The following is a 25,693-nucleotide window of genomic DNA, read 5'->3' on the forward strand; positions in this document are numbered from 1 at the left end:
ATATTGTTGAAATGAAGATCAAATAGCTGTATGTTGAAATATGTTGAAAAAGTCAAAACTTTACGTGGGGTGTACTTACTTTTTCACGTGATTGTACACTCAATACCCCATAACGACAAAGAGAAAACAGGATTTTAGAAAGTTTTGCAAATTTATTAAAAAGAAAAAACTGAAATATAACATTTACATAAGTATTCATACCCTTTGCTATGACACTTGAAATTTATCTCAAGTGCCTCCCATTTTTCTTGATCATCTTTGAGATGTTTCTACACCTTGATTGGAGTCCGCCTGTGGTAAATTCAATTGATTGGACATGATTTGGAAAGGCACACACCTGTCTATATAAGGTCTCACAGCTGACAATGCATATCAGAGCACAAACCAAGCCATGAGGTTGAAGGAACTGCCTGCAGAGCTCAAAGACAAGATTGTGTCGAGGCACAGATCTGGGGATACCTACAAAAAAAATTCTGCTGCATTGAAGGTTCCCAAGAGCACAGTGGCCTCCATTATTCTTAAATGGAAGAAGTTTGGAACAACCAGGACTCTTCCAAGAGCTGGCCGCCCGGCCAAACTGAGCAATCGGGGGAGAAGGGCCTTGGTAAGAGAGGTGACCAAGAACCCGATGGTCACTCTGGCTGAGCTCCAGAGATTCTGTGTGGAGATGGGAGAAATTTCCAGGACAACCATCACTGCAACACTCCACCGCTCTGGGCTTTATGGCAGAGTGGCCAGACGGAAGCCTCTCCTCATTGAAAGACACATGAAAGCCTGCTTGGAGTTTGCAAAAAAGCACCGAAAGGACTCTCAGACTGTGAGAAACAAGATTCTGTGGTCTGATGAAACCAAGATTGAACTGTTTGGCTATGTAGCACTCCTATTGACAATGCATCAATAATTATGAGCTTACAAGTAAAGATTATTCTGCAGGGAATTTCACTTTGGTCAAAATAAACTTCAAGGTGTGCATATAATACAACCATGCCTTTTAAAGACTCTCTCACTTACCACCTCCATCAGTTACATTAGCCTGAATCACCATTGGGAAGACCTCTCTGTCAGTTTCAAAAGACAGCTGAAAAAGCAGAGATAGCATCATTCTAGATACGCACTCGGAAAACATATACAATATCTCCACAGGGGCAATCCAAATATACTGCTATCCTTGCCCTTCAATACTCGAATTCATAAAGGCCCATCTACATATTAATTATTCAAAATGGAGTAATATTGGACTTCTCCCCTCATTACTTCACACATCCTCATTTCCTTTACCATTCATCTTTCTTCAAACAACCATCAAAAATATTACCCGAGAAGCCAATTTACAGGCAAGTCCAACAACAAACAATGATTTCAAAACACACCAAACTCAGACCTATTAGTAAGGGAAACATATGAAAATCTGTTAACTAAATTGTTACCAAAAAATTTCTTCACCAATATGTTTGTAAAGGTGTGTAATAACATGTGTTAAAATGTTGAAGGTTAACTCCCGTGGGAAACCCAGAAAAAAAGCTGTTGAATTCGGGTACCGAAAAATTATTTTCGAGAATTTTTATTTTTTTAAATCGGCCCTTAAGTAACTTATGAGGGGTCAAATAAGGGTTTTTCATGATTCTGAGTTGATTGTTAACATTTATATTTCACCACAGACACTCCTTTGTGGAAAAATAATTTCTAAATATATCTCATTTTCTACTTTGCAGGACATGGAGTCTAGCAATATGGATGAAGACGTTACTCCACCTGTGCTCAATTGCTTCATCTGTGCACGCTCGGATACACCAGCTGAAAGGCTCATACAGGCAACTCCAAAGGGATACTCAACTTTATTGAAACAAGCAGAAACTGTCGAAAATGTTACTGTTGTGGAACGTATGAAGGAGGCTCAAAAGGAAGGAAAACTGAGGTACCACCAGAAGTGTAAAAATGATCTGTACAACAACTTTGTTGCAACCACCAAGAAGTCAGCTCAAACATCAAAGGCAGAGAAAGAGTCATCAAAGTTGAAGAGAAGACGCACTACTTGTGAGTTCAGTTCATCAACTGGCTGCAGTTCTAGAAGATCACAGTCAGTTGACCTCCTGTATAAGGATGTATGCATTCTTTGCAACCAACCAGCCCAGCTCTACAAAAATAATCCAGCACAAGCTAGAAAGAAATACAGAGTGCCAGATAATTTGACTGCAGATACACTGAAGGCAAGCTTGCTGAAGACAGCACGGAGTCGCGGGGATGACTGGGGCACTGAAGTCACTGGACGCCTGGAAGGGATCAACGACTTGGTAGCAGAAGAAACACTGTACCATTTGCGATGCAAACTTATGTTTGCGAGAGGTGACAGTTTGTCCAAGACTGATGAGGAAGGAAAAAGGAAGAGAGAACAGAGGAGTATTGATGAGGAGCGAGAGGCAGTTTTTATTGAATTCTGCGAATGGTTAGACTCAGAATTAGAGCATGGGGTAATGAACATGGACCAAGTCCATGAAAAGCTGCAGGAGTTTGATCAGTCACCAGAGAAGAGCCTTTCTTATTCAAAGCATTGGCTAAAGATAAAACTTCTAGAGAAATACGAAGACACCTTGTATTTCACAACACAGGAAAGAAGGGCAGATGTACTCTGTCTCAAAGATGGCACCGACAATATTCTGCGAGGGCATCATGCTAATCTTGACCATGGAGATGAGAAGACTCAGATCATAAAGACGGCACTCAAGTTCATATCCAATGATATTGCCTTGATTGATTTAGGTCCAAAGTCATACCCCACCACACACAGTATGACTGACATCGATAGTCAGCTGACACTTGTTCCTGCAAGCCTTCAGATGTTCTTGAGACCGATTGTCAAGACAGACGAAAGAGTTGCCGTTTGGGGGCAGAATTTTATTAAGGCCTGTCGACCTCGGTCTGGAGTATTGCCACACCAAATGGGGCTTGCCATACAACTTGATCATAGATTTGGGTCAAAATGGATGCTCAACAAGTTCCACCGGCTGGGATACACTGAGTCTTACACGGAGACACAAAACTACAAATACTGCTTCCTTAATAGTAGGAGTGGAGATGATGTTCCAGATACTTCTGGCACTCTTGACACCATTGTGGAGGAAACCGATGAACAGATCAATGATGAGGTTGCGGTTGATGCTGCGCTTGAGGATCAATCAGTGATGACAGCCAAAGTTCCAGCCAGTGAAAGTGAATTGTCAAGTAATGATCAGGTGGTCTTTATGGAGGTTGGGGAAACAAACAATGCAGTCACTCAGTTTGTTGGAGACAATATAGATTTAAACATTGTCCCTATTCACGGAAACACTCCCTTTCACTCAATGGGTTGGATCGAAGTCACCTCTCCGGCACCACCTTTGCCTATGTCTCTGAACATGTCTCTGTCTCTGCAGCATGTCTCTGAACCCCAGTGACTATGGATGGACAATAGGTGTGCATGGGTATGAGCCAGTTCCAACACTGGACCCAACGGCTCCTGAGGAGCTATTGCAGTTCACGAGCTGTAATTGTCATGGAGATTGCAGCAACCGGCGATGCAGCTGCAAGAAGAATGGGGTCACGTGCATCTCGGCCTGTGGAGTCTGTAATGGCATTACATGCAGAAACTGCAGTCATGATGTTGTTGAGTCTGAAGAAGACATAGACAATGACTGTTGAAACTTCTGACATTGTGAATGAGAAATAACTCTTGAGTATTATATATGTATGTGAAATAAAAGCTACTTTGTGTGTAAATGTAAAAGTGAAAATATAAATGTTAACAATCATCTCAGAATCATGAAAAACCCTTATTTGACCCCTCATAAGTTACTTAAGGGCCGATTTAAAAAAAAAAAAATTCTCGAAAATAATCTTTCGGTACCCGAATTCAACAGCTTTTTTTCTGGGTTTCCCACGGGAGTTGAACTTCAACATTTTAACACATGTTATTACACACCTTTACAAACATATTGGTGAAGAAATTGTTTGGTAACAATTTAGTTAACAGATTTGTGAAATATCTCATAAAATGCCCTTACGATATCTATATAATAATAGCGTAAGGACTCGACTTTGTTATCCCTTTTACGCTGCACCCAGTGACCCGATGCCCACGGCACTAATGGATTTACGATCTACGAACCACGCTCTTTGTTTATCACGTACAGCCATACTCGAAAAATCTGAATTAGTCAACGTTGGGGCCCAAAAGCATCCGATTAACTGCCGATACGACGCCATCTTACGACGCCATCGTATTGGCGTCTGCTGGGCGAAGGCGAAGCAAGCCGTCCGCTGATTGGACAGGCGAAGGCGAAAGCAAGCCGTCCACTGAGTGGACAATCCAGAGCATGCATTTGTGCCCGTGTCGACGATCGTTGTTCATATACGCACTCTTCATTCTCATCTTTCTTCCTAACTCTTACTCGGACAAGCAAATCCCCTATGCCATCCATAATGGTACACTCTATCCATACACCACATCCTCCCTTCCGTGGATGTTCCACGGGTTTCGGCTAGTTATTACTATTATTATTATTATTATTATTATTATTATTATACACACCTCCTGCAGGTACCAATCAGAAGGATCAACAGTGTGACTGGGAAGAAAGAACTGCTGACCAGCTGCTGCCTTGAACTCACTTGCTTCTGACTGCAGTTGTGGAGTTTTGGGTACGTACCTGCAACCAGCACCAATAATGGCACAACTGGAAACTCATAACCTAAGTTGTATTGCACAATATTATCTGTTGCTGAAGTTAAACCACGACCTTAGGCATTATAAATCCTCAAAGTTAATATAGAAATTCTAAAACACATACTGAATATCGATGCGTTAGTTCAGCGCTGTAACTTCATTTCATTACACTTGGGCCAAAAAGTCTTCCGACATCGTGAATTCAATATGAAGATTCCTGCCTCGATTTGCCTGTCAGTTTCACACATTTGTTCGATCAAATACAATCTGTATACACTAGACAAATTAAGGAGATATTCAGACTCATTTTACATTGTAATATAATGCAGGTACAGATGTAAAGAGAGAAAAAAGAAAATATTTGAGATAAATAATTAAAATACAACTCACAGCCAGGTACTATAGATGTTATGTAGAAAGAGAAATTTACGTTGAGAGAATGCCATTGCCTTCAAAAATGTTCTGTTGCAGTTCTACAGAACTCAATATAACTCTTATTAGTCCTTGAGCCAACCGGCCATATTTTGAAGTGAATGCTCCGGCGGGGGGAGTAATTCTCATTATGATTTTCCATTAGACCAATGTCTCAAGTGTCAGAAAAGGTGTGATGGACATCTGAGAACGGTAGCTTAGTGCCCGGATGGACGCCATCTTTGAAACCACCCAGCTCGAAAATGCCCATTTGGTGGGGTACATTGTTGCACGTGTATCTGGACTTCTATACTAGCTATCGATGTGCGGTTGACGACTAAATATACGTCCGATGTGTACCGTCTAAATAAAAAATAATATGAAGCATTTTGTTTAAGATTAATTATTATAAAAATCAATTATCGAAAAAAAATCATATATTTTTCAATATTTTATTATTAGACTTGTACTTTTTTTAGTGAAACAACACTGGTATGATTTTCCAAATTATGCATTGTGCTACACCGTTTATCTGTCTATAAAAATAACTCAAAAACTAAAACACATCATCCACCACGAGTGTACACAAAAAATATATGAAAAGGCATGCACTTTCCACAAACCGAAACTATGTCAGTTGGAATTTCCCGCCGATAATCAACCCACAGAACCCAGTGCCGAAAGTGACGTCAGTCTATTCTATATCTATATTCTATATTCTATATCTCAGTCTGAGATTTGTTGCGGTGACCTGATTAATTTCTGAGGGGGGGGGTGGGGGGGGTTGGGTGGCTTAAGAACTAAAAGTGAACATGTTAGATGGCGCCACATACAACTCTATTATAGAGTTGTATTGTGGCGCCATCTAACATGTTCACTGACTTGGATGAGTATGTCTATGTAAGCTGGCGAGCTTTTCGGATATCGGAGTAATCTAACGTCAGTCTTTTTGTTCTTTCAGCTGAGATGGCCGGTGTCGAGGCGAAACGGGCGAAGATTGAACCTGAGTCCGGAACGTGCATCCTGTGCAGCAAGAAGTCGCCACTCTCTGAACTAAGCAAGGCAGCGGGCAACAGTTCAACAGCATCAGAATATTGAATCGACTCGGGCACGGATGTTCGTACACAGTTCTGGAAGAAATCGAGACAGCGCTATGCATAGACAAATTAGCAAGTGTGGAGAAAGATACAGTACCACTTCCGTCACATGTGCACCCTTCGGTCCCGACTGTATTAGCATTCGATAACATCGACAGGCTAGAGGAATCGCTGAGTGGTGGCGGAACATCGCATCGCGTCAACGGTATCATCGTCCAACCGAAGTCGCAGTCGTGTTTGCCGCCCCAACCTCCATCGGCAGTATCCAAAGCAGATAAGAAGCGATCTATCCCGTCATCCAGCGATTTAGTTCCAATATACAGCGGTGGGAAACGAGAGGGCCCACCTGCAATCAAGCCTGCAGATCTTTCTGACACTCTTGCAGGCGCAACATCCCTTGCGCAGCGCCGAAATCACGTATGGATTATGACTCGCATGCTGGAACCATGCGACCAGACAATCAGTTCGTGGACTGGTTTCAACATCATGACTAGAGATCGTGTTCAGGTGACGGAAGATGTAGTTGGCTACCTGCCGACTATAAACGCGCCTGCCACAGATATGGCAACAGTGCAAGAAATCCTCAGAGAAGCTCTGAACATCATGTCATCACTTCAGCTTGAGCGTATACCGGTGGTGCTAGACCAGGCACTATTTGCTAAGGCGACCGAAATAGCATGGAAAGATGTCGATCGATATGGAAGAATCGTGCTCATGATGGGGAACTTCCATACCATCTGTAACTTCATGTCGAGCATTGGGAAAATGTTTGGAGATGCAGGCCTTCGGGATGTAGCTGTTGAGTCAGGAGTAATCGCTGAAGGTTCCATCAACAGGGTTCTGGAAGGCAAGCAATACAACCGTGCTGTGCGACTCCACAAGTTGATGTACGAGGCACTAATGCGCATCATTTGGAAGGGCTTCCAGGTGTGGATAGAAAGCAATCATCCTGACAAGGAACCCCAGATTCGAAGCACTGACCTCAAAATTCGCAGCATCAAGGAGGATGTTTGCCACGAGACTCTCGCTGCTGCTCTCGATGATGATTCATGTGTACAGAGCTTTGACATGTTCGCAAAATACCTACATTTTCTGCGAACCAAACATGGAGACCTGGCTCGCTTCTGGATGATGTATATTGATATGGTAGAGACCCTGCTGGGGTTGATTCGTGCGGATAGAGAAGGCGACTGGATGCTTCACTTGGCTTGTGTCAGAAGAGTGATCCCTTGGTGTTTCGCAATGAACAAGGTGAACTATGCTAGATATCTACCAGTGTACTATGCACAGATGACGCAACTCCACGAAACATGCCCCGAGTTGTACAGGCATTTCAATCAAGGCTACTTCTCCGTACAGCTTAGACCAGGGAATCCATTTGCCAGAATCGCTGTTGATCAGACAACAGAAGAAACAGTAAACAAAGATACGCAAACAGCTGGAGGAACACGAGGTTTTAGTCTTCGACAAGGGGCTGTGTCACGATACTATCTAACTGCAGAAAATCGGGCTACTGCACTGAGGCAACTACGAGAAACTATCCTTGTGAATGGCAGCGACACATCTCACGCCAAGCACCCTGACTTGTCTACTTCTCGCATCAAACGTGATGAGTCTGGCGTCACAGCTATCTGTGATCTACTGGAAAATGACTGGACCAATCCATTCGCCGATGATCCGTCATGTCTTCTCAGTATATCTACCGGAGCGGCTGCGAGGGAGGACGTTTCTAATGACCTACTCAACACCCTGCAAAAGGGGGAAGCGGCGTATCAAAGCTTCCAGAAACGTCTTGAAGAGGGAACAGGCTTTCATGACACATTGAACAAGCTAAACTTGAAGACCTTTGGTAAGATCAAGCAGAAAGTTGTGAAGGGCACAAACAAGGAGATCGTCCTGAGAGCTGACATCAACTGTTTGCCACCATGATACTCATCGCCAAGACAAGGAACCTCGACATGCAACTTGTCCTTTGTCACCCACTAGGGCCGTTACCATGGTCTTTGGCAAACGTTGATGGGTCAATGAAAAAAACGAACAAAGCTGCACTTGCGAAACACATGGAAGGTCTTGTGGAACCAGCCGAGAACGTTGACAAGCGAAGTGCAACAATAATTGATGCGATGGCTCTCATACAAAAGATGCATGGCGAGAACGACACGTTCGAAGAACTATCTGACCGCATCCTTGCTGCAGCGCTTCACGCTGGTCAAGGCAGTGAGCGCATCGATGTTGTCTTTGACACATACACAGAAGAATCCATCAAAGCAGCTGAGCGTGTGAACCGCGGTTCAAATGAAGGCATCGGTTTCAGCGAGATCAGACCCGCACACAAAATCATGAACTGGCGGCGTCTCCTTGCTTGCAGCCAGACAAAGGAGAAACTGGTTGTGTTTCTGGCGGAGTCGTGGAAACATGAAACAAATTGCGAAAAGCTAGGCAACAGAACACTGTATGTCACCTGTGGTGAAAAATGTCTGGTACTGACCCGCGATAGGTGGAAGTTGGTGCAAGCACTCGAATGTAGCCACGAGGAAGCAGACACGCGTATGTTTCTCCACGCAAAGCACGCCGCTACCCACTACAAGACGATCATCTTAGTGGCAGATGACACCGACGTTCTGATCATCAGTCTTCATCTCAGCAGAACCATCGATAGTCAGCTCTTCATCAGACAAGGAACAAAGGTTCGAGTCAGAATGATCGACGTTGGAAAGTTGGCTGCGGTATTGGGGTCTGGAGTTTGCAGTGCATTGCCAGGGCTTCATGCATGGAGCGGGTGTGACACTGTGAGTGCTCTGGCTAGCCAAGGAAAGATAAAGGCTTTGAAGCTTGTGCAAGCGAATGAGCTGTATCTTCAAGCATTCACAGATCTGGGATCTTCGTGGAATGTACCAACAGACGTCTTCAATAGCATTCAGGCCTTCACGTGTCAGCTGTACGCCAAGAACACGAAGATCGTCGGTGTTAATTCGCTCCGTTATCACATGTTCTGTGCAAAGAAGGGCCAGATCGAATCTGGACAATTGCCGCCTTGTGAAGACTCCTTGATGCAGCATACGCTTAGGGCCAACTATCAGGCGGCTATCTGGCGACGCAGCCTTGAAAACCTACCAGACGTCCCAACACCATCAGCAGGACATGGTTGGGAACTCGATGATGGCGGTTCGCTCACAATCCGATGGATGGCGGGTCTACCAGCTCCAGATGTCGTCTTGAATCTCATCTCATGCACATGCAGAAGGACGTGTCGACCGTCAGATTGCTCCTGCATACTGAATGGGTTGAAGTGCACTGTTGTGTGTAAGCTGCAGGGATGCTCCAACATGGTGCAGGATGATGCTATCGTGGCTCAGGATGCCAATGACTCTGATGGCGACTCTGATGATTAACTTTGTGTGCACTGTATATTGTATAGCATATGTTGTTCTCTATTATAATGCAGGCCAAATTGCCTGAAAATCTTTATAGACAGATAAACGGTTTAGCAAAATGTATAATTTGGAAGATCATACCGGTGTTATTTGACTAAAACATGACATGTTCAATGATACCTCCGCTTGCTTATTAGGAATATACATCGTATGGTGTTAAAATCAGCTCCATACGTCTTTCCAAACTCTAGTAATGAATAATTAATATAATTGGCGGCCATTTTGAAATCCAAGATGGCCACCAAAGTGCAGATTTCCTATGTAACAATTTCCGCCTGCTTATTAGATATCGTATGGTGTTAAAATCCTCTCCGTACGACATTCCTAACTTGCGTTATCGTCAGAATAGATAATGCCAGCGGCGGCCTAAGTCATTTTATGCCTCTTTACATTTATTTGTTGTAAACTCGTGGTGGATGATATGTTTTAGTTTTTGAGTTATTTTTATAGACAGATAAACGGTGTAGCACAATGCATAATTTGGAAAATCATACCAGTGTTGTTTCACTAAAAAAAGTACAAGTCTAATAATAAAATATTGAAAAATATATGATTTTTTTTCGATAATTGATTTTTATAATAATTAATCTAAAACAAAATGCTTCATATTATTTTTTATTTAGACGGTACACATCGGACGTATATTTAGTCGTCAACCGCACATCGATAGCTAGTATAGAAGTCCAGATACACGTGCAACAATGTACCCCACCAAATGGGCATTTTCGAGCTGGGTGGTTTCAAAGATGGCGTCCATCCGGGCACTAAGCTACCGTTCTCAGATGTCCATCACACCTTTTCTGACACTTGAGACATTGGTCTAATGGAAAATCATAATGAGAATTACTCCCCCCGCCGGAGCATTACTTTTGGTCTGGCTCAAGGACTATATGGAACCTATAGATTCTATATAGCTGTGGGGAGAGGTCGGTTGGTCCATATAATTCAAAAGACGTAATATAGAAGATCCATGGAAATGTCAATGTAACTCTGCAGAGAATGGATGTTCTTTAGAATTCATTAGACGTTCTATAGAAGATCCATTGAAATGTCTTTAGAACTCTGCAGAGAATGGATGTTCTATATAATTCATTAGACGTTCTATAGAAGATCCATTGAAATGTCTTTAGAACTCTGCAGAGAATGGATGTTCCTTAGAATTATTGGGGAAAATGCCAGGGGCATAGAAAAGTCTCCTTTATATGGGATGTGCCATGTGGCAAACTATAGAAAAGAAAAGACATTCCATAGCTTGTAGAAATTACCAAACAATAGAAAAGAAGCGACATTCAAAAATCTTGTGTGAATGCTGTACTACCCTTGTGTTCTTAGGAGGAACCAAGTAATGCTCTAGAAAGGTTCATATAAAGGAGTGCCCTTCATCTGAATGAATGAATGAATGATCGTTTTAAGGCCATTTTCCCCACTAGAGCAGGGGTTAGCCTTGCAAGCCCCATGACAATCATGGTTCCCTGTTTGAGGAAATGTTTTTATGGTCGGATGCCTTTCCTGATGCCAACCCTTAGTCGCCTCTTTCGGTGTGCAGGGATATTGTGTATCTTTTCTAAATTGGGGTACACACCAGGATCATTCATCCCAGCAAGCTGGTACTCAATTTGCCGACCTCAGAAGGATGACAGGCTGAGTCAACCCCCCTGACGTTCATTCAGCGATCGATCGGGATTCAAACTCAGGATCCTAGGATACCCAAACCTGCGACCTAACCGCTAAGCCAACACCAGGCTGGGGCGCCCTACATCTGGCAAATAAAATACATTTACTTCTTCATGCAGCTGTATGAATCAAATTGGCTACCCTTTATATGAACATTTCTAGAGCATTACTTGGTTCCTCCTAAGAACACAAGGGTAGTCCAGCATGCACACAATATTTTTTGAATATTCCTTCTTTTCTATTGTTTGGAAATTTCTACAAGCTATGGAATGTCCCTTCTTTTATATAGTTTGCCACATGGCACATAATACCCTTATATAGAGGGGCCTTTTATATGCTCCAGGCATTTCCCCCAAGAATATTCCTTCTTTTCTATAATTTGCCACATGGCACATACCATATAAAGGGGCCTTTTCTAGGCACCTGGTATTTTTCCCAAGAATATTCCTTCTTTTCTATAGTTTGCCACATGCCACATACCATATAAAGGGGCCTTTTCTATGCCCCTGGCATTCTTCCCAAGAATATTCCTTCTTTTCTATAGTTTGCCACATGGCACATACCATATGAAGGGGCCTTTTCTATGCCCCTGGCCTTTTTTCCCAAGAATATTCCTTCTTTTCTATAGTTTGACACATAGCACATACTGTACCATATAAAGGGGCCTTTTCTATGCCCCTAGCCTTTTTCCCCAAGAATATCCCTTCTTTTCTATAGTTTGCCACATGGCACATACCATATAAAGGGGCCTTTTCTATGCACCTGGTATTTTTCCCAAGAATATTCCTTCTTTTCTATAGTTTGCCACATGGCACATACCATATAAAGGGGCCTTTTCTATGCCCCTGGCATTTTCCCCAAGTATATTCCTTCTTTTCTATAGTTTGCCACATGCCACATACCATATAAAGGGGCCTTTTCTATGCCCCTGGCATTCTTCCCAAGAATATTCCTTCTTTTCTATAGTTTGCCACATGGCACATACCATATGAAGGGGCCTTTTCTATGCCCCTGGCCTTTTTTCCCAAGAATATTCCTTCTTTTCTATAGTTTGCCACATGGCACATACCATATAAAGGGGCCTTTTCTATGCACCTGGTATTTTTCCCAAGAATATCCCTTCTTTTCTATAGTTTGCCACATGGCACATACCATATAAAGGGGCCTTTTCTATGCACCTGGCCTTTTTCCCCAAGAATATCCCTTCTTTTCTATAGTTTGATACGTTGCACATACTGTACCATATAAAGGGGCCTTTTCTATGCTCCTGGTATTTTTTCCCCAAGAATATTCCTTCTTTTCTATAGTTTGACACATAGCACATACTGTACCATATAAAGGGGCCTTTTCTATGCTCGTGGTATTTTTTCCCCAAGAATATTCCTTCTTATCTATAGTTTGACACATAGCACATACTGTACCATATAAAGGGGCCTTTTCTATGCCCCTGGCATTTTCCCCAAAAATGTCCCTTCTTTTCTATAGTTTGCCACATAGCACATACTATATAAAGGGGCCTTTTCTATCCCCCTGGTATTTTTCCCAAGAATCATGCTACACATCGTGTTTGGCCCTATATCTTAATGGTGAAGAAGCATTTAAAAAATAAAAACTTCTCGTATCCAGATCTGTATTCAGATATCCACCAAAATTGAATCACTTATCCCTTATCTCATCCCCAACCTCTCCACCAAGTTTCGTCCGAATCCGTCGACGACTTTTTGAGATATCATTGCTATATATTGTTTTTTGCCCGATCTCTCAATGGTGAAGAGTCACTTAAAAAATTATCGTATCGAGTTACAGATCCACATCTTCATCAAAATCGAATCATTTCGCCATTGTCACATATCCAACCTTTCCCCCACATTTCGTCTGAATCTGTCCACAACCTTTTGAGATATCTTGTTCACAGACAGAAAAACAAACAAGAAAACAAGAAGGCATCTGGCAGTAGGCTGACAGGTATGATGAAAAGCGAGAAAACCTTGACCTTTGACCATGGTCATTTTTACGATATCTTTCCCACCAGTGGCTCCACTGCACATCTGTAATCCCCTGACGCAATATGACCAGTGTCACGTTTTATGCAAATTAAGTCATCGTGACCTTAACCTTCGATCTACACAGCCCAAAAACAAACTGTTGCTATGAATATCGATGTTCAGCGAGGGTTGGCAATTTGATACCTGTATCTTGAAGTGTTTCCGAGTTATCGTGTTTTTGTCCCCCAAAACACCCCTATACTTTAACATGGACGACTTTATTGCTATGAAAACGATGTCGTCGGATGGCCGCCATTTTGGAAATGCGTCATCTGTCCCCTATCCCTTACAGAAATCTTGTGTTTTAATTACGATCAGATTAACAAATCTGCTCGGAATATGTAGGTCATGTTTTTCAACGAATTTGTGTCAAGTTTGACGTCATGTAGTTGACCTTGACCTTTGACATATATAGTCAAATAACATTGACAGCCTCACTTTTTTCCTTCAGCGGAATTCTCTGGTAAAGTTATCTGGTAAAGCTGAAAGCATTCGCAAGTTATCACACTTGAGGAGAAACAAACAAACAAACGAGACAGACAAAATTTTCAATTTTCTTCATAGCAAACAGACAAACAGACAGAGGTGAAAACATAACCTCTGTCCACCTTCGGTGGCCTTATCAACTACCTCAGATTCCCATTGTGGAATTCCTCCATGGCCTGGTAATAGATAGTGATGTCAACAGGGGCATCACTGTCGAAAGTGAACTCCACATTATAGTGCACTCGAGTCACTGGAACTACGTCTCCAACTTCAGCCTTAACCTCCTCATTGCATCTGAAATGCACAAAGACACACAAATCACCAAGAACTACTTTCAGCTTATGGCCGATTGATCTCTCATCTTCAGAGTGATGATGATCTAGAACACTGAGGGCTTCACAATGAAAATTAACACATTTTGATGAACATTTGCATCATGTGAGTTCTAGTGTATGTGGACAGGAATCTTGGAGGAAAACAACATATGCATCAGCCTAATGTATCATTTCCTCGTCACAGATGAGTCACAATGATGACAATGGCGGCATTCAGCCATGCTGATCAACTCACTTGACAAGGCGTAGGGAATCTTTGCGAATGTTTACAAGGCTTCGCAAGGCTCGTACTGGCTCGCTGGGTAATGGCGCAGGATAAGGCAACTGTGGGAAAGGGAAGATAAGGACAGCAATGTGTTAGAACTCAAGGAGAGAAAAGTGATAAAACAAGATATATCTCGTCATTATACTTTAAGGTCTGCATGGTATGAGTATAAATACATTAACAAGGAGCTGATATTCAAGGTCCCTCTGGGCCTTGGGACTACTCTAGGTCGACGCTGATGCTCTTTCGGGTGGTATGAGGAATAGATCTGGGTAATAAACGGCTTTTGAAATATCAGGTACACAAGCCAAGTTACCGAGATGGTTGCCATGGTAACATAATTCAGCCAATCACAGCCGTGATCTAATCAGGTTGGGATGATGTCGTAAGGAATAGATATCTAATAAATAAAATTCATCGGATGTTTGCGTGTCTGTTCGTGTTGTTTGGAAAGACCGCTGGGCCGACAACCACCAAACTTGACACATAATCTGACCCAGGGATTGTCCTAAGGGTATTTTCATCCACCATCTCAGCCGTTAAATACTCCGAAGACCCCTAAGATCCTTTTTACATGCTTTTTACAGGTTTGAGAGATTCGATTACATGCTTGGGAGAAGACCTTTTACATTATTGAGAGATTAGACCCCTTAAGACCCCCCACAGACACATAGGACCCTTGAAGACCCTGAACACCGTTCAACCCCTTTAAAACCCCAAATACTCCAAAGGCCCTTTGGAACCCAAAGATCCCTAAGACTCTTGAAGACCCCAAATACCCCCAAAGACCATAAATACACTTAAGATCCTGAATACTCTTTAAGACCTCAAAGACCCTGAAGACCCTTTAAGACCCTTAAGAATTTGAAGACCCCAAAGACCCTCAAGACCCTTTAATACGCTGAAGACCCTTTAGACGACAAATACCTTTTAGATCTGGAAGACCTCGAAGACCCTTAAGACCCTTTAGTCACCAAAGACCCTTAAGACCCATAAGACCTTGAAGACCCTTTATACCCCAAAACCCTTCACACTCAGAAGAGCTTAAAGACCCTTTAGACCCCAAAGATCCTTTAGACCCAGAGGACCTCGAAGACCCTTAAGACCCTAAAGACCCTGAATATCTATAAGACCCTGAAGGCCCTTTAGACCCCAAAAACCCTTTAGACTTGGAAGAACTTAAAGACACTGAAGACCCCAAATACCCTTTAGTTTCAGAAAACCTTGAAGACCCTTTAGACTCCAAAAACCCTTTAAACTCAAAGACCCTCAACACCCAAAGACCCTTTAGACACCAAAGACCTTTAAGACCCATAAGACCCTGAAGACCCCAGAAACCTTTTTGACCCAGAAAACCTTGAAGACCCTTTGGACCCCAAAGACCTGTAAGACCCTTAAGACTTCGAAGACCCTAAGGATCTTGAAGACCCTTAAGCCTTCATAGATGCTCAAGCCCTCGAAGACCCTTTAAGACCTCGAAGACCCTTGAAGACCCCTTTATCCACCGTCATCACCTCAACTCACCATTTTTATATATAAACCCACCTGTAAATAAACCCTCCTGGCTCTCTTGTCTCCTGCCCCCACCTCACCGGCTCTTTTGCCCCGCAACCCCAGCGCTTCTCCTGCCCCCTTATCTGTCTTCCTGCCGACTCCCCCCCCCCCCCCCCCGCCCCACCCCTCCGCTCCGCCGGCTCTCCTGCCCCCACCACCACTCCCCCCCTCTAATCAACAATTATCACAAGTCCCATTGCTTTTATGAAGTTTCCATTCTAGTTACATAAAAACTGTTACAATGAAAAATTAAATGAAATGTCAGGTTTTAAAAAATTACCGGAACAGGTTTTGACCCAAGGAAGTTGAGATCAGGATTCTCACCGAAGAGGTAGCATTCCGGGCAGCTTCCCTCAAATCTCTCGCCTCCCATGTAGAAATGGCTAGCAAAAAAGTTACCTATAGCAAGGAGATTAGGAGATGAGGTTTACATGAACCGTGAATGCGAAACCCATGTGCAGCAAAACCATTAGAACCTTCATAAGAAAATATCAATGCTAAAAATGTGGCGAGAGTATTATAAATGTATGTGTGTGTGTGTGTGTGTATGTGTGTGTATGTGTGTGTGTGTGTGTGTGTGTGTGTGTGTATGTGTGTGTGTGTGTGTGTGAATTTGTGTGTGTGTGTGTGTGTGTGTGTGTGTGTGTGTGTGTGTGTGTGTATGTGTGTGTGGGTATGTGTGTGTGCGTGTGTGTGTGTGTGTGTGTGTGTGTGTGTTTATCCTCCATAACGCCAAAACTGTGAAACCTAGCATCCCCAAACTTTGCGTGTATACTTCTCAACCTCCATGAGAGTGCATTAATGAAAACTGGCTGTTTGGGTGTGTCACAACACCCTTTTTGAAGATGATTAACAAAGTGCTCACAACAAAAAAGTTTTTTAAAAATTCCCCCCAAAATGGCGGTCCGCCATCTTGGTCAGCCCATTACATCACTGTGTTCTTAAGCCACCATTTTGTTTCGTTGTATATTTCTACATGTGGTGATCGCCCTTTTCTTTCATAAATCCTTCTTCGGTTCTCTTCCTCCTGATGTACCCATGCTTACTTCTCTTACAATCGTTTCTGTCTTGGTTCGGGAACTTGAAAATTTTCGGGCTGCCTCAGAATCAAGGAATGTCTTTTTCAACAAGCCAGGTGCGCAATCCATCGAGTTTAAACTCTTGTGATGCTTATCGACTTGAAATGCAAAAGCTCCCTCTGCTGCAGTAGCAGCATCCTCTGATTTTCTGCCTGGTTTTACAAAATAATCAGGCAATATTGCTGATGATGATTACGGTATTTCTTGTGCTTGTCCGAGTCCACATGAAAAATGTAAATCAATAGCACGTACCAGCTCTACATACCGAGCATTTGGCTTTGCATTCTTCTTGATCACTTGAAAAACACGGAAATTTCATCCTTAGTTTTACAGCGAATTTACACTTTTATTTTGGCATTAAAAAGAAGAAAATCGAAATACAACCAAACAAATGTATATGGGATAACGTTTGTCCGTTTGTTTGTGAACAAGATATCTCAAAAAGTTGTAGCTGGATTTGGACGAAATTTCGTGGAGAGGTTGAGAGTCTCACAAGGCCGATTCGATTCAATTTTGGTGAAGATCTGAATATGGAGTCGGATATGAGAATTATTTAATTTTATAAGTGATTCTTTACCATTGGGAGACTGGGCCAAAAACGATACACAGCAGAATATCTCAAAAAGTTATGGATGGTGATTCCTGTGATTGATTTTGATTAAATGTGATTCTGTATTGTGATTTTCTGGTTGACTCTGAGATACACCACGGAAACTGTTCACCAGATGGAGGTATGCTCTCTACTGAGTCCCGTTCTAGTTTTTTTCATGGAATGTGCTCTAAAGATTAATTAATTAATGTAGGCTAATATATGAAAGTCAACAGTAAGATCAAAAAACATCTTTTATTTTCCTTTTTTCACATTTCGCCAGATCCAGAGAGGGTGAAATCTGGATCGGAGGCTCTGCTGTCATTTATTTGTGACCATAAATCTCAGTCTGCAAAGACCTGAGTGCCACACAGATGAAATCCTAGTTTGGAGGTGATGTGTTGACATAATGTATGTGCATGATGTCAGCACAATGTTGCATTTATGGTAAAAGTTGCTCCTTTTGTTTAATTTATCCTAACTGTCTGCAAGCTCACCTCCTAACTGTTGATCAGCAGAGCAGAGGCAATGCATTAGTGTGGCAAATGATGCTTGTTGCTAAAAGGTCGTGCAGCAATTGCTATTACGGGACTCGACATGTGCCTTGCTCCCTACTTAAGGTAGGGGGTTCGAGATATATATATATATATATACACTCAACCCTCGGCTATCGCGCCTAATTGGTGCCGCCATCGGTGCGCGTTAGCCGAAATTGCGATAGCCGAACTGAAGAACTTATGGTAATAATTCTAATTGGTGCCAGGACCCCCAAGTTGACCACATATTTAACCTATTTTTGCCACTTTTTTTTACCAAGTGTTTCTACCATATAAAGAAACATTAACATATAAAGAAACATTAAAACAAGAATCACAATATGTAAATAAAAATAAAATGGTAAAAAAAGTACTTTATTTAACCATTTTATTTACTTTTTGGGGACGATGAGGGGCTTAGATGGTTGGGTAGGTTCCGAGGCTTGGGTGGAGTCTTATTGACCACCCCTACGTGCCTCTAACTCATCCAGGATTGCGTCAGCTGTAGCACCAGAGAAGCCCCCAACGTCAGAGGGCTCGTCAAAGACAGTGGGCTGTGCCTCGTTGCGACGCCGTAAGAATTCGGTGATCTGGCATTGGCGGAGGGAGTTGATGTGGGCGTGATACTGCTCCTCGTAACCTGCCAGTGCCTTATTAATAAAGGAGCACCTTGCTTCGCTGTTGATTGTTAAATCTTGTTCAAGGAGGTGGCGAAGCTGGCAACCCAAGTCGATCATCTTCTTGATGTCGGCCATGGATAATCCCTCACGCCTCACATTTACACCTTCCTCATCCTCTCCTGAACTGTCCTCTTCTTGTTCCACATCATCTTCCTCAATTATTTCGTCGACAGTAACTGCAGCAGGCTGTATCATTTCTCGGATGTCCTCACCAGTAGTCTCAGCAAAACCAGCTCCAGGGATTTGGCGTGCCTCTTCCGCCGCTGTCTCTACTTCTGCCTCAACAGTCTGTGGCGTACCTGGCACAGCCACCTGGCGGTCCTCAGGGAGACCTTCCAAAATGTTACGCCAGGCATGATTGATAGTGGCTGGGGTAACATTGTTCCAGCAGTCTACCATCAAGTCGATAGCCTGTTTCACATTGTAGTTTTTCTAATACCGAATCACTTTTTGTTCTGCCTCAGTATCCCATTGAACCATGTCCTCATCCTCATCCTCCCTGTCGAGCAATTGCTGGATAACGGCGGTGTCTTTAGTTGCCTGCCGCATCTTCCTAAATTGCCGTGTGGAATAGGACGCCTTCACAACTGATATGACCTCCTGATCGAGGGGCTGGATCAAGGAAGCCGTGTTTGGTGGCAAAAACTCGACCTTCACATTAGGATGCTCGGCCCTTAGAAGTGGCGAATGTCCAGGGGCATTGTCGAGGAGCAGGAGAATGTTCAACCTTATGTTTTGGGACTTGCAAAAATCCTCAACCTCGGGAATGAATGCCTCCTTGAGCCAGTCCTGGGAAAGTTTGGCCGACATATACCCCTTCTTTGATGTCAACCAGTGCACATTTAATTTGTTCACGTTGCATCCTTTGTAGGCCCCGGGTCTTTTAGCTCGATGCACAACTGTGGGTTTAAGGCGGCATGTTCCTGACGCATTCATTGCGAACAGCAGGGTGAAACGCTCCTTTATGGCCTTCCTTCCATGAACTTTGGCTGACTTGGTAGTGATAAATGTTTGCCGAGGCATTGCTTTCCAATAGAAATTGGTTTCGTCCATATTAAAAATTTGATCGGGAGTGTACTGGCCTTCATCGAAAATATTTTTTAGAGATTCAGGGTACTCACGGACTGCAGACCTGTCCCCACTTGCCGCCTCGCCAGATATCTTCACACTTTTCACTTTATGACGGGACATGAACTTATCTACCCACCCTTTGGATGCAAGAAAGACTGGAGGTTGTTGCACACCCATCTTACGAGCCACAACAGCATAAATGTCCTTGGCAGTGTCCATAATTTCACGAGTATCAATCGCCACGTTTCGCTTTGCTTGCCTTTCCAGATATCGTCTGAGTAATTGTTCTGTCTTGAGGAGCAATTGATTACGGCTTCGCATAGCTTGGGCACCTGCATCTGATGAGGCAAGATTCATATGGGCCTTGATATGGTCACGGTTTTGGTAAATACCTCGCACTGTTGACTCATTTATCCCAAATTTCTTTCCAACACTTCGCTTTGTTTCACCATTGTCTATCAACTGCACAATTTCGCATTTCTGAGCGTAAGTTAAGTTCTTCCTCTTCTTGATTTCCCTTGCAGGTGCCGCTGCATTACGCTGGGCAATGGTGGGGGGTCGGGGTCGGGGTATATCGGCCATTGTTATATCACAAAAAAAAGGTTTAGACACTGCTATTACAGTATTCACTCTGAGGCGACGCGCACTTGAATGGCGCCGGGCGGACAATCACAGTGCCCCTGACGTCCTGACGTCACAACCAATCAGCACGTGAATCACCCCACGCTCGGTGATGACGTAGCACCCGGACTGTTTGAATATTTTTTTTTCCACCGTTTCCGGTGCGCTATAGCGCGTATTTGGGGCGCGATAGTCGTGTTTGTGCAGTTTTTTTAGGTAGCTGCGATAGCAGATAAACGCGATAGCTGAGTTCGCGATAGCCGAGGGTTGAGAGTGTGTGTGTGTGTGTGTATATATATATATATATATATATATATATATATATATATATATATATATATATATATATATATATATGTATATATATATATATATGTATATATATATATACAGTATATATATATATATACATATATATATATATATTGTTGCGGTTTTGAGTTTTGTACAATAAAGGTTAATTTCCCCCTTGAAGGAGCTGGGGCTCCCACGTCGATCGGAAGAATGGACGCGACAAAAAGCTGGAATTCATCCGAGTTGCTTTAATCAAATCAAACACTCAGGCACTCTAAAAACCCGTTTATCGGGCAGCAATATATATCTATTATCCCGGGGGGTTTGCCCAGGCCCGGCGCCAGGGGGCGTGGCCCAGCATCCCGACCGAGGCCTGGCAAGTTGAGCGCGGGCCTGCCCGGGCGTCCTGGACGAGCCCGGCATGGTGATCGCTCCGCGTCCTTGATAGGTGCAAGGCGATTGTGAAAACCCAGTGGCAGCCGCTACACACGTCCCCCCAGAATCGACTTGCACCGGCAGGGTCAATTTGAGGGGGGTCCTGATGACCCGGCCGAAGCGACCCCTGGCGGGTCGTGGGAGGGGGTCCGGTGAGGTGGTGGGCGGTCGAGTGGGGGGCACCGTGGACGGGGGGCGGCCTCGCCGCGGCGGAAGGGCCACCCGTGGTGGGTGGTCGACGTCCACGTGCGCCGGCTTGAGGCGGTCCACCGCAATCCGGTCCGACCTGCCGCCGATGTCGATGACGAACGACTTGTCGTCCCGTCGCAGCACCCGGAAGGGCCCGTCGTACGGCGGCTGGAGTGGCCACCGATGTGCGTCGTGACGCACAAAAACATACTCCGCTGTGCGGAGTGCTGGGGGGACGTAGGACTGGGGGTCACCGTGGTGGGATGTTGGCACGGGGGCAAACCGTCGGGCGGCCTCCTGGAGGTCCGAGCGCTGGTGAGCTGCGGACCAGGGACTGGTAGCGTCGGGCACGAATTCACCCGGGACGCGTAGCGCCTGGCCATAGACAAGCTCGGCGGTGGATGCCTGGAGGTCCTCCTTGGGGGCCGTGCGAAGGCCCAAAAGGACCCACGGCAGCCGGTCGGCCCAACCGCCGTCTTGAAGGCCGGCCATGAGCGCGGCCTTCATGGAGCGGTGGAATCGCTCGCACAACCCGTTTGCTTGGGGGTGGTAGGCCGTAGTACGGTGGAGCTTGACCCCCAGGTTGCGGGCGACCGCGCCCCACAGCTCGGAGGTGAACTGTGGTCCGCGGTCTGACGAGATGTCCGCCGGTGCGCCGAAGCGGGCGACCCAGGTGGCGATGAAAGCCTGCGCCACGTCGGCGGTGGTGGTGGAGACGAGGGGAACGGCCTCCGGCCACCTGGTGGTCCTGTCCACCATGGTGAGCAGGTGTGTGAACCCCCGTGACGGGGGGAGGGGGCCCACCAGATCCACGTTGACGTGGTCGAAACGTCGTTCGGGCACGGTGAAAGGTGCCAGCGGGGCCTGGGTGTGTCGGTGGACCTTGGCCCGTTGGCAGGCCGTGCAGGTGCTGGTCCAATCGCGGACGTCCCGACGAAGGCCGTGCCAGACGAAACGCGCCGACACCAGCTTCTGGGAAGCTTTCCGGCCCGGGTGGGAAAGGCCGTGGAGGGAGGCGAAGATGCGGCGTTGCCAGGTGACGGGCACGATGGGGCGAGGCTGGCCTTGGGAGACGTCGCAGAGCAGGACAGTGTCCGCGCAGGGGATGTCGGCCAGGTGGAGGCCCGTGTCCGCCGCCCGGAGGGCTTGCACCGTGGTGTCGGTGGTTTGGTCCGCCGCCATAAGCGCAAAATCCACGCCCAGGTGGACCGCGTTCGCGCTGGCCCGGGAAAGACAGTCGGCCACGGCGTTGTTTTTGCCGGCGACGTGCCGGATGTCCGTGGTAAACTCCGACACGGCGGAGAGGTGGTGCTGTTGGCGGGCCGACCATGGCTCCGTGACCTTGGCCATGGCGTAAACCAACGGCTTGTGGTCGACGAACGCCGTGAAAGGTCGGCCCTCCAGGAGGTGGCGGAAATGGCGGACGGCCAGGTGTAGACCGAGGAGCTCCCGGTCAAACGTGCTGTATTTGAGCTCGTTCGGCCGGAGCTGCCGGCTGAAAAAAGCGAGTGGCTGCCAAACCCCGTTCACCCATTGCTCATGTACGGCGCCCACCGCGTAGTCGGAGGCATCCGTGGTGAGGGCGATGGGAGCGTTGAGCACCGGGTGAGCGAGCAGTGTTGCATCGGCGAGGGCCCGCTTTGAGCGTTGGAAGGCCGCATCCATTGCTGCGGACCAGGCGATGTCGTGCTTGGCCGGCTTGCCCCGGAGGGCTTCGTAGAGGGGCCGCATGAGTTGAGCAGCGCGGGGCACGAAGCAGTGATAAAAATTCACCATTCCCAGGAATTCCTGCAGGGCCTTTATGGTGCGGGGACGCGGGAACGTGGTGATGGCCTCGACCTTGGTTGGCAGCGGCACGGCCCCGTTCTTGGTGATGTGGTGGCCCAAAAAATCAACGGCCGTCGTGCCGAAGTGGCATTTGGCCGGGTTGACGATGAGGCCGTGCTCGCTGAGGCGCCCGAACAGTGTTCGGAGGTGGAGGAGGTGCTCGGCCCGGGACGTGCTGGCGACGAGGATGTCGTCCAGGTAAACGAAAAGGAACGGCAGGTCACGCAGCACGCCGTCCATCAAGCGCTGGAACGCCTGAGCCGCGTTCTTGAGACCAAATGGCATCCGCAAGAATTCGAATAAGCCGAACGGCGTGATGACTGCCGTTTTAGGGACGTCGGCCGCCCTGACAGGTACCTGGTGATATCCCCGTATGAGATCAATTTTCGAAAAAATGACCCGTCCCGCCAGACGGGCGGAGAAGTCTTGGATATGCGGGATCGGGTACCTGTCGGGGGTGGTAGCGTCATTGAGACGGCGGTAGTCGCCACACGGGCGCCATCCACCCCCCGGCTTTGGCACGATGTGCAGTGGCGAGGCCCACGCGCTATCGGAGCGCCGCACGATGCCGAGGTGCTCCAACGCGTCAAATTCGGCCTTCGCTACGGCGAGCTTGGCTGGGTCGAGGCGGCGGGCCCTGGCGTAGACCGGCGGGCCCGTGGTTGGTATGTGGTGCTCGATCCCATGCCGTACTGCGACGGCCGAAAACGTCGGCCGCGTGAGGGCCGGGAACTCCGTGAGCAGGCGAGCAAACTCGTTCGCCGCCGGGACGGTGCATGCCAGCTCGGTCGGCGCGGAGCTGCTCAATGTGCATACCAGGGAGCTGAAGGTTTCGGCGTTGATTAAACGACGCCGTTGGACGTCCACCAGCAGTCCGTGTGCGCAGAGGAAGTCGGCGCCTAGCAGAGCCATGGGCACGTTTGCGGTTACAAACGTCCAAGCAAAGCATTGGCCGCCGAAGCAGAGGGTGACGTTGCGCGGGCCGAAGGTGCGGATGGTCGATCCGTTGGCCGCAACCAAGGAGGGGCCGCAAACCGCGGACTGCCTGTCCTGGTCAGAGGCGGGTATGACGCTCAGTTGGGCGCCGGTGTCGCACAGGAAGCGCCGTCCGGACGCTTTATCCGTGATGAACAGTAAGTTGCCCGTGTGGCCGGCGCTCATGGCTGGTAATGAACGCCGGCCCGGCCGTTTCCCGGCCTGCCGAAGGTGCACGGGGGTCGGCATGTCCGGGCCTTCTGTCCGAACCTGGCATGATAGTAACACCACGCTTGGTCAGGTGGAGGCCCCGGTCGTCGTGCTGGAGGTGGTCGGCTCGGTGTAGCGGCCGCCAATTGCGTCGGCAGTTCGGCCGTCGACCGTGCCGGGTGCTCGGGCGCCATGGGTGTTGCGTCAGACGGCGGTGGGTCCCATGTCGCCGCTGCGATGCGCTGTCCTGCGGCGGAGATCTTGTCGGCTTCTCTGGCAAGGGCCCGGGGATCTGTGATCGTCGTGCTTGCCAGGGCGAGGCGTACTGGGTTAGGCAGCTGACGGAGGAACAGCTCCCGGAACAGGAATGCCGGAGAGTGCTCGCCGAGCAGTGAAAGCATGTAGTCCATTCGCTCGGAAGGGCGCGTGTCGCCGAGCTCAGGCAGTTCGAGCAGGCGCCGTGCGCGTTCCGCCGATGGGAGGGCGAAAGCATCGAGGAGAAGCTTCTTAATCGCGCCGTATTTGTCAGCGGCTGGCGGGCTCTCGAGGAGGCTCAGGGCGCGGGCCGCGGTAGCCGAACCGAGCGCAGCTACCACATGGTGGAAGCGGGTGTCGTCGGCCGTGATGCCTCGCAGGGCGAACAGGGACTCCGCCTGTGCGAACCAAACCGCCGCGTGAGCCTCCCAGAAGGTAGGCAGTTTAAGGGCGACTGCCGTGTCCATGTCGGTAGGTCACCAATGAAGGAGCTGGGGCTCCCACGTCGATCGGAAGAATGGACGCGACAAAAAGCTGGAATTCATCCGAGTTGCTTTAATCAAATCAAACACTCAGGCACTCTAAAAACCCGTTTATCGGGCAGCAATATTTATCTATTATCCCAGGGGGTTTGCCCAGGCCCGGCGCCAGGGGGCGTGGCCCAGCGTCCCGACCGAGGCCTGGCAAGTTGAGCGCGGGCCTGCCCGGGCGTCCTGGACGAGCCTGGCATGGTGATCGCTCCGCGTCCTTGATAGGTGCAAGGCGATTGTGAAAACCCAGCGGCAGCCGCTACACCCTCATAGTTTAGTCACACAAACAACACGTAGCCTCGCGATAGTGCAGTTATTTCTTAGTATTTGTGAACATAGTCCTTTTCCTGTGTTAGTTTTGCGTTGAGTGGTGTAATGAGAGTAGGTCCTCCATTGCCTTAT

At 46.7% G+C, this 25,693-nt stretch overlaps 1 protein-coding gene across 1 annotated transcript in view; it reads right to left on the reverse strand.

Moving 5' to 3' along the window:
* Nucleotides 1–25,693, reverse strand: part of LOC137419272 (E3 ubiquitin ligase RNF157-like) — a 130,700-nt gene that overhangs the window by 67,171 nt on the left and 37,836 nt on the right. The window contains exons 4-8 of the mRNA XM_068105397.2: nucleotides 16,281–16,399; nucleotides 14,417–14,505; nucleotides 13,991–14,140; nucleotides 4,565–4,682; nucleotides 1,012–1,078 (exon numbers count right to left, since the gene is read on the reverse strand). Coding sequence (XP_067961498.2) covers nucleotides 1,012–1,078; nucleotides 4,565–4,682; nucleotides 13,991–14,140; nucleotides 14,417–14,505; nucleotides 16,281–16,399 — 543 coding nt within the window. The remainder of the gene's footprint in view (nucleotides 1–1,011; nucleotides 1,079–4,564; nucleotides 4,683–13,990; nucleotides 14,141–14,416; nucleotides 14,506–16,280; nucleotides 16,400–25,693) is intronic.

This window comes from Myxine glutinosa, chromosome 1 (genome assembly GCF_964187855.1).
Source record: "Myxine glutinosa chromosome 1, kmMyxGlut1.1, whole genome shotgun sequence".
Classification (NCBI taxonomy): domain Eukaryota; kingdom Metazoa; phylum Chordata; class Myxini; order Myxiniformes; family Myxinidae; genus Myxine; species Myxine glutinosa.